Source organism: Olea europaea, chromosome 4 (genome assembly GCF_002742605.1).
Source record: "Olea europaea var. sylvestris chromosome 4, O_europaea_v1, whole genome shotgun sequence".
In the NCBI taxonomy this organism is placed as follows: Eukaryota; Viridiplantae; Streptophyta; class Magnoliopsida; order Lamiales; family Oleaceae; genus Olea; species Olea europaea.
In genome coordinates this window covers 10,869,251-10,883,345 of record NC_036240.1, presented here as the reverse complement: position 1 = coordinate 10,883,345, position 14,095 = coordinate 10,869,251, and the positions used below count along the sequence as shown (strand labels likewise).

General features: G+C 30.5%; 2 protein-coding genes across 3 annotated transcripts in view; one reads left to right on the top strand and one right to left on the bottom strand.

Moving 5' to 3' along the window:
• Positions 1-3,132: 3,132 nt before the first annotated feature.
• LOC111393625 (alkaline ceramidase-like) lies at positions 3,133-7,916 on the bottom strand. 2 transcript variants are annotated; one of them, XM_023019252.1, is made up of 4 exons: positions 7,683-7,905; positions 6,422-6,536; positions 6,221-6,250; positions 3,133-3,862 (listed from the first exon to the last, which is right to left on the bottom strand). In XM_023019252.1, the coding sequence occupies exons 2-4, from the start codon at positions 6,472-6,474 to the stop codon at positions 3,355-3,357; spliced, it is 591 nt and encodes a 196-aa protein (XP_022875020.1). In that variant the 5' UTR covers positions 6,475-6,536; positions 7,683-7,905; the 3' UTR covers positions 3,133-3,354. The 2 variants fall into 2 exon arrangements, with proteins under 2 accessions (XP_022875020.1, XP_022875018.1); XM_023019250.1 differs by having other exon boundaries at positions 6,221-6,536; positions 7,683-7,916.
• Positions 7,917-12,616: 4,700 nt separating this feature from the next.
• LOC111393023 (probable methionine--tRNA ligase) overlaps positions 12,617-14,095 on the top strand; it is a 10,694-nt gene continuing 9,215 nt past the window's right edge. The window contains exons 1-2 of the mRNA XM_023018424.1: positions 12,617-12,880; positions 12,961-13,105. Of these exons, the coding sequence (XP_022874192.1) occupies positions 12,751-12,880; positions 12,961-13,105 (275 nt within the window). The 5' untranslated portion in view covers positions 12,617-12,750. The remainder of the gene's footprint in view (positions 12,881-12,960; positions 13,106-14,095) is intronic.

Below are 14,095 nucleotides of genomic sequence, written 5' to 3'. Positions count from 1 at the left end.
CCTGCTGTCTACGCTACCAGAGCCTTCTATTACTTACAAATTAGTTACGAAAAAAACCAAATAGCTTAATTTTATCACACATCTTGTCAAAGAGTTAGCCTGGGAAAAAAAAAAAAAAAAACCAAAACATCGATCAAACCAATCAAATCGAACCGACTCGAACCAATTGGTTCGTGTCAGTTTCTCATAGGTAATTGGTTTGATTTGATTTACAAAATTATGGTGAATCAATTCGATTATCGTTTGTAGCCTCAAATCGCTAGTTAATCAAACCAACCCAACCCATTTAATGTTTACCTTTTTATGTAAAGAAAAATAAAAATAAAAAGATAAATCATAATCTCTTAACATATCTCAATTTCTTCCAATTTATAATGTTGTTGATAACTAATAACACTAAGAATTTCTTTTCATATGCTCATTATGTTATACTTAGCCATTTTTTCTTACTCAGGGAAATCAGGCTACATAATGTATTAAATAAATAAATAAATAAAATTATTAAGTTTTCAGTTGATCCACCTCTATTAACCTAATTTTATTTATTAGTCAATATTTTTTATTATATAAACTTATTTTAGTTCTTGTAATCTAAGCAGGCACAAAACTTAGACATTTAAAAAAAATAAATCATTTTGGACTAAAAGTTAAAACCCACTAGCCGAATCAAATCAAACTAAACCGATTTGGTTTGGTTCCGTTTATTTAAGAGTTAGAGTGGATTGATTTGAGTTGAAATTCATCAAAACCAACTAATTTGATTTTGGTTTTGAGTTGGAGTCGAAACCAACCCAAACCAAATCGTGCCCAAGCCTATCAAAGATTGAATCAGTGTACTAAACTATTAAACAAATAATAAATTATTTCATCACGAAAGTGTAGCTTCTCCCTCAATACTTTTAGACAATAATCTAAAGGTCTATTTGATAGCATTGAATTTCATGAAAAATATCGCATCCGAGGAATTTGTTTTCAACTTTTTTTATTTGATACGAAAGTGAAAATGAGGTTCAAATTCCAAGGTACAAACACTTAAAGCATAATTTTGACCAATTGAATGGAAATCAAATTCCTATAGTTTTGGTAGTTTTTTCTTTTCCAACTTACATAGAATTAATTTTTCTTTTTCCATCTTTACAATCAAATGAACCCTAAAAGCATAAACTAATGCATATATAATTTTTAGACATGGCCTTTAATACATATATCTTGTTAAATCGCCATCAATCCTAGATAAGATCCATGCTTTGATTGTTGAATGACAATAGTCATTACAACCTCATTATTATTTTCGATCCCTCTTATTTTTGAACTCTGCTACTGAGTCCGACTCAGTAACCGATTCAGGGACAGGCCACCTCAGCCCCCGATCTCATATTTTTTTTTTTTTTAAATTTCAGATCCAAGGGCCGAGGTGAAAACACCTCGGCACCCTGGCTTTGGGCCTTTTTTTGGCCTGGCCAACAACCATTTTCCTTATATATATATCACTCTCATGGGCGGACCTAGGGGGGATTATAGGGTCAATTCACCCTCTAGATTTTGGAAAAAAGAAAAATTTTGTTTAACTTTTTATTTTTTTATAGCTTATTTTTATTTGAAGATACCTTATAAATTTTTTTTTTTGACCCCCTAATCTAAGTCGTTTGGGTCCACCCCTGCTCACTCTATATCTATTCTTATTAAAGTTTTTAAAAAATATATTATTTTCATCGACGTCATATTCCAATATTATCCTTATTAAATTCATTAATTTAAATACTATACATGCACACAATTTTTATATAATTATCTCACCCTAAATCTATCATTTTTACAATTTTAAATTCTTTTTTAAAAAATTATATTTATCCTTTTTATATAAAACAATGGTGGATGCAAATTTTCTAGCTTGTCTCTTCCATTGTTGGTTTCGTATCATAGTAAATTAATATAGTATCCACTATCCTGGAACGTCCATGCTATCCTCATTTTCGCTGGTCGATAATTTTTTAAATCAAACTGTTAATTCTTCTGCATTTTTTGGCTGAGTTACATGTGGAAATCAAACTATTAATCCTCATTTTCTGCATTTTGAAAATCACACTGTTAATCCTCACCCTCTGTATTTTGAAATCAAACTGTTAATTTTTTGCATTTTGTCACCAGAATCTGGTCTGGTTTTAGTTAATACAATCTTCCAATTTAATTTGCCATACAATCTTCAATGCAAATTTTCTATGATGTAAATTTAAAAAAAAAAAAAAAAAGGAAATTATATTAATTTGCTCTAATGGTGTTTCTTCCATTAACTGAAAAGATTTAAATAGATGTTAATAGATTTTGAAATTACAACTATAAATAGCGAACTCCTTAGAAATTCTAGCCGAATCCCCTCAGATTTCAATGGGTTTCCAGCCTGTAAATATAAAGTCAAAATTATTATATAATTGATAAAAATAATGTTGAACAATGAAATCGCCAATTGTAAAATCGAATCGAAATCACTTTTTGAAATCGTTGGTTTGGCACCATGTGAATTTGTCAATATTTTGATTTTGAACCAAGCTAAACCGCTTCGAAATGGTTTAGTTTATATTTCAATTTTTGTAAACTGTTTCAAACTGTTAAATTGAACCATATTCAACGCTAGATAGAAATTTTAAAAAATTAATAGAAATAGAAAATATAAAAATAAATAAATAGTACCGGAGATAAATATAAAGGTAGAATTGGGTTCACTTTTTATTATTGAACAGTCAGAACTCCCTACCAGAGAACCTGACTAGTCCCTTTCAGTGGAGAATAATGCAACACTATTCGTTCACAAACTTGACGAGTCTCTATATTAGTCGAATTCAAAAACAAAGGAGGCAACAAACTGATATTCCATCATTACGTTATACTTCATACAACAGAAAAGAACATAAAAATGTATATTGATTACTGCTTGAGCACCTTATATGGATTCAAAAAGGTCTGCATACTGAATTTAAAATGTCACTGCAACATACGACATCCAACATAATCAATATGTGCTCGTAAATATATATAGAACCTGTCTTCTCATTTTTCGTCACAGCAAAGCTTATGTGTGTCAAAACATTTTTAAGAGAATCCTATAAATTTTAGTTCTACAACAATTAAATACCAAGTTCATGTAATCACCTATTGAATTATGTAAATAAATATAATACATCCGGGAACAGTCAAAATTTGACCAATTGAAATTCAACCTAATGGTATCATTCCCAGTAATCATTTACACTACTGTGAATGGAAAAACAAAAAAGAATGTGATCACTCACATTTACCAACAAGCACAAGACAATTACCTGCTTCCTTGTGATGCTAATTGCTATCCAAAGTTGACTTCTACTGGGCTTTTGGTTTTTGAATCTTCACATAGGGGAAAAATCCTAACATAACTTTTGGACCCCACTCGCGTTGTTGAGCTCGGCAGTACATTAGGAACGTATTTGCAAAGTATGAGTTAAACCCCATCAAGACATGCCACAGTGCATGACCCTGAGGATTGAAATACCGGTGCGAGATGTGGTTGCAGAAGAAATGGTCAACTACCCAACACAGACTCCCAACTAATAGAGTGATCACGTACAACTTTGCAAGCCACTTAGCCGATTTATCTTCTGTCTGAATGTAATATTTGTATGCCCGAGGAATGCAAAGAAGACAAAGCAGAGCATAGTGCACCTTAAAACCAATATCAAAGTGGAGCTGTGAGTGTGCAATAGCAAATACCGCGCCATAGAGGAACAAGAAGGTGGGCATCGTACTTCGATAATGCCAATCTGGTGAGTACAGGATGTAGATATAAAGGAGCATTTCCCACACCATAGGCGTTTCATCACCTTGCTGTTGCCTGAAAACATAAAATTCTAAATGAATGTTGATTGCATCATTTGATTGAACGGCCAAAAACATAAAACTGAAGCTACTGTAAACGAATAGTTTTGGCAAAGAGAAGAATATTCCCATAGACAGTTCCCTGAACGAATTCAAAGCTTAAATAACAAAAGTATGTCTCATTTTTCCAGAATGCAAGTCTTGTTCTTCTTTTTCAGACTCACAAAGAGCTTAAAGCACCAATTTAGCCAAATTACAAATTCCAATATATACAAACGTCAAACACATGATTTTAATCATAATGCCCTATTAAGATGGTACTTCAGAATTTTGAGAAGCGCTAAGAAACAATTACGATCAGAAAAGATCAATTCCTGAAATGGAGCGCAATCCATCAGACCATCATACACCACAATAAAACAGTGCACCCAACAAAAAGCAGCCAAAAGTCCAAATGACACTTAGACAACTAAAAAATTAAACCCTCATGGATTCAGAATGAAACTGTTAGACAACTAATAAATTAATCAGAAATATATATGTATCCAAACCAAAACAGTCGTCCAATGCTTAACAGATAAAAAAGCAACTTTGGAGAGGTCATACAACTGCTGCCGTAATATATTGTAAATAGTGATTCTTATGTAACATTCAGTAGTGTAAAGTCTGTAAAAAGGGACTTAAAATAACTCAACTCATTTACTTGAGAAGATATCATAGAAACATGAAGACCAAGAATGCATATAAACAGCAAGCAGGGTTAAATTCTTCTTGCAATTGTCCCAATAGCTAGATATCATTTCTGCATTATGGAAGAAAGTCTACTACATCCACATCATAGTAGTAATATCCACTTTCGAATGCAGTATGCTACAACTATAAGTTTTAATAGACTTTTTTCTATTCTTGGTGGTAGGTAATTAAAACACCTTGTACACGATGATCAATAGGAAACTACGGAAGAGTCTCATGAGTCCACCTTATCAAGGCACAGATCCTTGGTTTTGCTTGCTGCTTAAGGAGGGTACATGTATCCGTCAATCATTCTTTCCAGAGAACCAGTAAATCTTACTCGTCTAAATACCCTAATTTGAGCATCTTTACACTCTTTGATCTGTATGAGAACTTTCATATTCATATATTAAATAGATATCAGACAGAAAGGAGCAGAAAGAGAAACAAAATGGTGAAAAAAGAGATACAAAAAGACAGTGCCACATCCATCAGAACCTCCAACTATCGTCTTACACGTTTATTTGCTTAAAGAATTAAAATGTAACATGACAACTTAAATGTCCAAATTCATTCTTACTTATATACCAATACAATGTCGTAGCAATGCCTACAGATATTATAAACATAGAACTCTAACAAGTATTTTATGAGCAAAGTGTTATCTGTACAAAGACGTGTTTTTGAATATATTTCCTTACCAGTGATAAAGAAAGCTAGAGAACGCCAAATACATTCAATCAATACCATAAGATTACTTTTTGAACCTTTGGGCATCTGCCTTTGAATGGCCAAAATGTTAAGGGAGTACTTGCATCCTCAAATTATTTACAATTTAATTCAAAATCCTATATTTCTATAACATCCTCATTTTTCTTTAATAATACAATTAAATCCCTATACGGTATGTTACACATCTTATTGGTCAATAGAACACAAAGCAAGCAAAAAGTAGCATGAGAAGGTAACCATAGCTGGACCGATTATCCCTCTAAACTTCATTTGGTCATGACAAGAGAAGAAAACTTAGTATAAATACATTAAATAAAAATCCAAAAATAAAATAAAAATCAACTTGGTTTTCACTTAATGGATGTCCACTTCATAAACCTCCGACCAAGACCCATTACACATCTTGAAGAGGTCCCACATCCATGAGCCCACACAAGGTAATAAGGAGGAAAAACATAATGAAAAAACAGACAAAATAGTAAAGTAAAAATGAATTTCATGTATGACGCAATAATTTGATTCAAAAAGATGTCTCTAACCATAATTAGATTTTATTTTAAGATATCAACTTACCTTATAATAAATAAAAAATGCGATTATGCTCTAGAATTTTCACAATAATCAGCTATTGGCTTTCCTTCTCTTTCTAAATATACATTGAAATGGTTTAAAGATTTATTGAAGTGTTTCTTTGAATGTTACTAAAGAATTCTAGACTTGGTGTGTTGTTTCTTTCTTTGCAAACTCCGACACAAAATTATATGCTGTCACCACCAAACAAAAATTTTAGCAAAGTTTATATTGTAAATCACAACCATAAAAGGTCCATCAGCCCTCTATGAAACTACAGCCTTTCAAGGCCAACAAAAAAGGAAAAGCAGATTGACGAGAACATAAATTGAAAACTTACAGCTGTTGCAGCGTAGAGTGATATAACATGCTGCCAATGGCAAGAATCATGTTAGATATGTGAAGGATGCTAAATCTTTTCTCAAATTGTTGGCTCAAGGAAATCATGAGACCAATAAGTGCTAAAATAACACTTGGGACATTCGAGATCATGTTGAAAAATTCGGCAAAATAGGAAGAGTAGACAAAATTTGGCTCACACCAATCATGCGTTGATGTGATGGGACCCCAAAAGCTTGATATTTCATCAGCCATTCTGAAGGCCCAGAATATAACTACTGCAGAAGAACTTTTCAGGATGCTGCTGATCTAGAATCCTACAAATGATTTTAAGGGGCAATAACGTGAATAGATATAAACTTAGTCAAACAAATTTAAAATATATCTCGTAACAATCACATTTACCACTGTATAAAAGCTGGTAAAAGGAATAGAACTATACATCAATTTTTAGATCCAGAGTATTAGATCCTACTAATGCAGTGGATTTAAGCACAAGAGACTGGTGAAGTTCTACCTTTCACCATCATCCTCTAATATAAATGATCAACATATATATTCACTGATGATAAATTACTTCAATAATCAGCTTTTATGAAAAAGTGTGAACAGGTTTGAGTTCATGCATACATTAATCCACAGATATGACAGATACCAAGTCAGCTATTAAATATGAAGCTTTAAGAGATCAACTGGAAATAAACCCTGCCATTTACACGTAACAAAAATCTAGACCAGATTAAATGGAAGCAGGTCTTTGCTGGTATTAGCATCACATTGTCTTAAATATAAAATTTGGATTCTCTTCACATGTTACTGAAATCAGAAATGTATCGCATTACACTGATTTCAAAGTGAAGTATGGATTTCATAGTGTGGTGATAGCATGATCCAGTTTTGCAACTCTAAACTATGTACGTGTTACAGTAAATTTCTCTTTTTTTGGCAAAGCATTGTATTTTTGGGAAGTCCACAACTTTTATAGCTGATTTGGCACTTTTGGACAAATCTGAATAAGAATTAATTTTTCCTTTAAAAAAATGAAATGGTGACTAGAAGCTTCTGCACACTTACCTGATTGTTCTTTCACAAGTAGCAACTCTAGTGAATATTTTGAGAGTGAGAGTGTAAAGTTCTAACTTTTTTTCTATCCTCAGACACTAAATTTCCATATGAGTGCCAAAATTAGTTCAACAATAACCTAATCTACAGACAATGTGAGTAGATGATAAGTACAGCCTCCATACACACGTATATCAGAAATTAAACGAAACCTTCATGCTTTGGTTATAGAATCCAATCAGATTGCATATTTTCCTCCGTCAAACTTCAAAAAAATAAAAAATAAAAAATAATTCACCACCACATTCACATCAACAAACCTCCCTGCCAACCCATCCCCGCCGCATCCCACACACAAAACCTTAAAAATCACAAATTAAAATGTAATTAGTGCAATTTACCTTTGAAAATCAGATCTGATTAGCGCCCAATTCAACGTACACGAACCTATTTTTATTCTATTTGCTTGTGCCTACGTGATTCAATATAAAATATCTGCATTTGAAAAGTTATAGCCTACACTTTGATCCTCAATATATATGAGCAGTGCTTTATTGACAGAATGAAAGTTTATATAAGCTTTAACACAAATGCGTTAGCCCGCAATTTATTGTCAATTTTTTGGGCGCTTCTCCAGACCAGACTAAGTGGAGCCTCAGAATATATATTTTTTTTCAAATAACATAGGGTCCCATCTTTACAGCGAGTGAGGTGTCAGTAAGGCACCTGTGAAACTTTTCTCGGTACGTAGGGATTAAATCCAAATTTTTATATACGCATGGAACCCGGCCTCCTCTCTCTTCTGGCTCCGTTTTGTGATCAATTAATATGTACAATCAGATTTATTGAATATATATATTATATAATAATCTCAACTCTTGTGTTTGAGTTCCTCTTTGAGTTCCATTAGGGTTGCAAATGCTGAACCAAACTTTTTCTATTTTAAATTGGGTTTACTTATGAAATTTAAGGCGCGTGTGAGAATATGTTCAATATACCGTTGGATGGAATAAAATGAGCGGTTGAGATTGTGCCCCTGTTTGGCCCTTGTCACGTGGCAATTTTAATTTCTAGAATAATATTTTTTGAAAAATGTATAGTTAAAAAAATGTAAAAGATTTTAATTTACGTATAATATTATTTTATAGAAGATTATGTAATTGAAAAAAATAGAGAATTTTTTTTTGAGGTAATGAGGGCCAAACGAGAGCTAGGGGTGAAAACGACTGGATTTGAACGTTTTGAGACAAATTTTCAAATCATACCATTTAAAGCAATTTGAAATTTTTTTCAAACCAAATCAAACTAATTTAATTGCTAAACCAAACCATTTTTTCCGGTTTGGTTTGGTTTAAAACCACGATTTAACAAAAAAAAATAAATAAATATATATCAAATAAGTTAAATCATAAATATTGGTCTAAAATTTCGTGTTAAAACATAAATTGTATTATTAAAAAAATTACAAATCAAAGTTATATAATTATAATCATTATAATGTAACAACATGATATAAATATTTTAAACTCTTAGTCGATACTAATACCGTTCATATGCAAGTGTAATACATGATTCATTTTCTTCATAAATATAAAAATATAGTATATAAATTCATTGATTATAGTTAAATGATATAAAATAATTAATAAAATAAAATGAATAAAAAAATTCGAATATAATAGTACCTAACTACTATGACTTTATGTGAATCATTCAAAGTTTCTACTAAATCTAAATATTAGTAAATTACTCTAATGGAGATCGACAAACTGACAATTATTAGAATAAAACAACATAACTACCAATAAAAATATAAAAAGAGTTACAAAAAAATAAAAGAATTTTGGCAATCTGACTTGAATTTGAGCAAAATTTGAGATAATTATTAGAAAGAAATGAAATGTGCAACTTTAAATTAAAATCTGGATTTTATTGTCTGCTCAATTATAATGAAGAATTGATGAATGTGGTTTAGCATCGATTGTTCAACACTTTACCAAATTTGAGGATTTTACATTCACAGTTGTTATGACTTATGAATATTTGAATATAATTAATTAATTAGTTAACGAGATGTATAATTGTTGAATTGAGTTAATTGAATTATGTCTCGTATGGATGTATCTTTTCAATTGAAATGTGTTAAGTTTTAATTGGGTTAAATAAAATTTAAACTAATTTATTTTCAGATATTTTTTGGTAAACGGTTTGAAAAAATTGAAACATAAACCAAACCATTTCGAACCAATTTGATTCGGTTCAAAACCAAAACGTTGACAGATTCACGTGGAACCAAACCAACGGTTTCAAAAAAAATGGTTACGATTCGATTTTGCGATTTGACGATTTCGTTGTTCAGACCTATCGAGTACTGTATGAGTCTTCGTCTCTCGTTGAAATAGAAATCAATCTATAGATGCTTTTATGTCAATTGTATTTCACGCTAAAATTCATTGTTAGATCTATTAAGAATTATTTAGCCTTGTTTGATTTAATTTAAGTCAAAATTAACAATTAACTTTAATCACATATTTTATAAAATCTATCTTTTCAATCATACATTTCATCAATTTTATCAAAATCTAATAAAAATATAATTTTAATTCCATCAAATATGGGCTTAATTTCTTTTAAGAGGAAAGTGACATGCGATTGTATATTTTAACAATTGTCATACACGTACATAATGATTTACATATATTTGATATAATAAAATATGATTGGGTCAAAAATTTTCAACCATATAAAAAAATAAACTATTTGTATAACCCTTGTTGACAATTTTAGTTGTGTCGAAATTCGAGCAGTTGATTTAAAAAATAATTTTTCAAATGGATGAATGTAAAGCTGTCAAGTGTCATGATTCTAAAAAGAAAAAAAAATTTCACTATCTTTTTAACGCATCATTTATATGTAGACTATTATTCAATTTCATTATGTATGAGTAGCATTATTCATATTTTAATGCAGTCAACCGACCACTATCCTCTGACTTACCATTAGTTTGTCTTTATTTGCTTTAAAATTTATTTTTAACTATATAATTTATGAGATTCACAACTTTTATCAAGATTTTTAATGATATATTTCATTAATTTTATCAAAATCTATTAAAAATCACATTTTTAACTAAACCAAACAAGGGCTTAATAAGATACATTTGGTACAGTAAAAAAAATGCCAAGTTGTTTTTTGTTAGCTGCATTCCATTTTTGTTAACTTAGCATATTTGAAGTAGGTCAAGCTTGCATTGAATCAAAACTGAAAATTAAATAGATAATTGAGAAAAAAAATTCAATGTCCAATAGCACTTATTCATTTACCGTAAGCTACCTTCGATAAATATAAGTTGATTTGAATACTGGAAGCTACCTTCGATAAATATAAGTTGATTTGAATTTGTTCAAAATCAATTACTATGATGTGCTAGCATTATCGATCCCATATTTTTATCGAAGTATTCGTCATTTCTCAGACCTTGTTTGGGAGTGATTTTAAAAATTGATTTTTTGACCATTAGGAGAAAAGTGGGATCGATCTGTGAGAGAAGAAATCAAATATGACGGCTGGAATAATGAAATAACGGTCAAAAAAATCAATTTTTGGGCAAAAAAATCACTCCCAAACAAGTTGTCACTATGTTTCTTGCACTGTACATTGAGAGCACAACAAATTCGAAAATCGAGCTTGGGGAATCGAAATTTTTCTTCAAATATCATGTAATATTGAAAGTGACAAAAATTGAAATTCTAGAATAGATAGATTTTAAGTAGAGTCTAGTTTATTCTTGTTTCCACTGTGCAAGTAGTGAAGAAGGTATGAAAGGGTCCAAAAATGATATCATACTCCATTGTATCCATCCTTTTTTAGTGCACATTGGTTTAAATACAATGTCTCTTTCTAGCCACTTATCAAAGAGAAGCATTAATTCAAGTTGTTGATAAAATAATAGAATAAAATCAAACGTGATTAGGTAAAGTCATAACATATCAAAAGGGAAAAAGAGAAGTGTCCACAATGCCTTCCTCCCCAAGAAAGGGACAAGTGTGCAAAAAATAAATAAAATAAAATAAAAAAACGTTGAACAACTTGTTTTCTATTGATTTAAAATTGATCTTGAACTTAGAAAAATAAATTGATAACTCATAATTATATTCAAAACGAGTCAGGTTTAACTAACTTGATACTTATTTATAAAAATATTCAATGTAACATACATATGTTAATTTACATAAAAATTCTAAAAAATATATTTAAATGAATAATTTATTTTTATTTTTATTTTCTATAATTTGAACTCAATTTATTATCTGTTTTTATTTTAATTTTGTAAAGAGAAAAATATTTTCAAATTCACCAACTTTAAAATGTATATATCACTTGACGAGACATTAACATAAAATTATTGTATTTTTTACCGAGTAATTAAATTTAGTGGGATAAATTGTTATAAAATAATTTTTCAAAATTTCAAACTAAACATGTTTTTAAGTTTTATATTTTGAGAAATAATTTCTCAAAATGACAAATCAAATACATTTTTAACAATTTTAATAAAGACTCTCAAAACAAAAAAACTAAAAATAAATTCAAAATTGAAAATTAAAACACAAATAAAATGAGTAATGCTATTTAATTTCATTGGGGTTACAATTTTAATTTAGACGAAGTTAATGTGACATTAAATGTTATGTGAAATTGAGTAAGTCATTTAATTTTACCATTTATTTAACCTATCAACAAACACCACCTCAACTAATGTTGTAACCCAGTGCAGTTACATAGCATCACTCAAATAAAATAGGCAATTTATAAAAAAAAAAAAAATGGGGTCTAACTTCGGTGAGTTAATTGTTCCAATGGTCAATGAACTTAGATCCATGTTTTTTATTAATCACTGAAATTTAAAAATATTGAATTTTTATTATTGAATTTAGGTTCATATCTTCGATTGCTTCATGTTTTCGATTGCTCACTGAAATTTAAAATATCGAGTTTTAACCACTGAACTTTGAAAATCGTACATTCCTAACTGAATTTTGGAAAATGATGTACATTACTCACTAAACTTTGAAAAATATTATACATCACTTACTGTAAACTCGATATTTTGTAAAATTCAACAGTAATGTCAGTGAGTAACGTACGATATATTTTAAAATTAAGTGGTCAAAACTCGGTATTTTAAATTTCAATGAGCAATTTAAGACATGAGCATAATCGAAGACATGGATCTATATTTAGTGATCAAAACTCGACCCTTTAATCTTCAATAATCAATCAAAAGTCATGAACCTAAGTGATTATTGGAACAAAACTCAACTTAGGCATATAATTTAGGGTTGTAAGAAGGCCATTTTGATTAATTTCAGCTCAACCTCCTGTAAACCCATTTGAGTTAAACTGAACTACCCGAAATCGAATCGTGTTCTTTCTTTCTTCATTTGGCTGCAAAAAAGCCTTCCAAATATGGGAGATCATACTACTTATGCCGCCACCGCCTCCAAGAAGCTTCCGATTCCTGGGAAGCGGAATATCCTCATTACAAGCGCGCTGCCTTATGTCAATAACGTGCCTCACCTCGGCAATATCATTGGATGTAATTATCCAATCTTTTTACTCCATTTAAGTACATATTTATTGTATTTTTTTTTTTTTTTATGTTTTTTTGTTCTTTAGGTGTGTTGAGTGCGGATGTGTTCGCGAGGTACTGTAGAAACAGAGGTTACAATGCAATATATATCTGCGGTACGGATGAGTACGGTACGGCTACTGAGACTAAGGCGTTGGAGGAGAAATGTTCTCCAAAAGAAATTTGCGACAAGTAATTTAATCGATTGCTTTATGCATATTTTGATGAAATGCTCGTTTCTGCGTATTTCTTGATTGATTAATGCATTTCTTGCAATTTTGATTTCTTTTAAATTTCAATATTTCTGTACTTTCTATGTGTTTTATGGATAACACATTAATTCGGTTTGATTAGAACAAAAATGGATTGGTTTTAAAGGGCACCGTTTTATTTTTTATTTTTTTTATTTTTTTGAAAATGAGAAAACAAATATTTTGTAGTATTTATTACAGTTTGTTATTAGGTTCGGCGTTTAGAAAGAGCACATTTTTATTCTTTTAGTGCGAATCTGGAATGTAATCGTCCATTTGTGAAGAATCGATTCACTGATAAATTTTCCCTTATCATATCAACTTGAGTTCAAATATTGGTGCATGCGATATTATCAAAAGACAAGGAAAGGAAATAGAAAAAGAGAAAAATGGGAAAAGGGTTCTATAGTTTAAACTAGAAGGAAAATGCTCTGTTTTGTTGCAGTTTTAGAGGCTTTTGCAATTTCATATCCATGATCTATCTCTGTATTACATATTCCCCGATGCTGGACAAAAGGATCCTGACTTGGATCTTTGTGTATAGTTGTCTTTCTATTGATGCAACGAGAGAAAGAATCATTTAGTTATCTAATATGCATAATTTTCATTCTAGTTAAAATTGTGATCCTTTTATGATGTAAAGGAACAATGGATGATAGCAATCTGTCCCAAGGTACACCTTTTCATTGTCAATGCATTTCAACTCTTATGCCATCTCATTGCTTGAGAAATGTTAGTGGTAGAAAGTTGACTTTACCATTTGCTTTTTTGTTGGAATTTTATATCATTTCAATTCAAAGAAAGTGTCACTTCGTGATGCGATCTCGTTGCTTGAGAAATGTTAGTGGTACAAAGTTGACTTTACCATTTGTTTTGTTGTTGGAATTCTATGCCCGTGACTGGGAGAAATTTTAATCAAGATAAAAATGAA

What these genes read in the sequence shown, in the direction of transcription:
- LOC111393625 (XM_023019250.1), bottom strand. Translation starts at nt 6,474, where the DNA reads ATGGCTGATGAAATATCAAGCTTTTGGGGTCCCATCACATCAACGCAT. An exon ending in CACTCTACGCTGCAACAGCT is followed by an intron (nt 3,863 to 6,220) that starts GTAAGTTTTCAA and finishes TTATGTTTTCAG; the next exon opens with GCAACAGCAAGGTGATGAAA.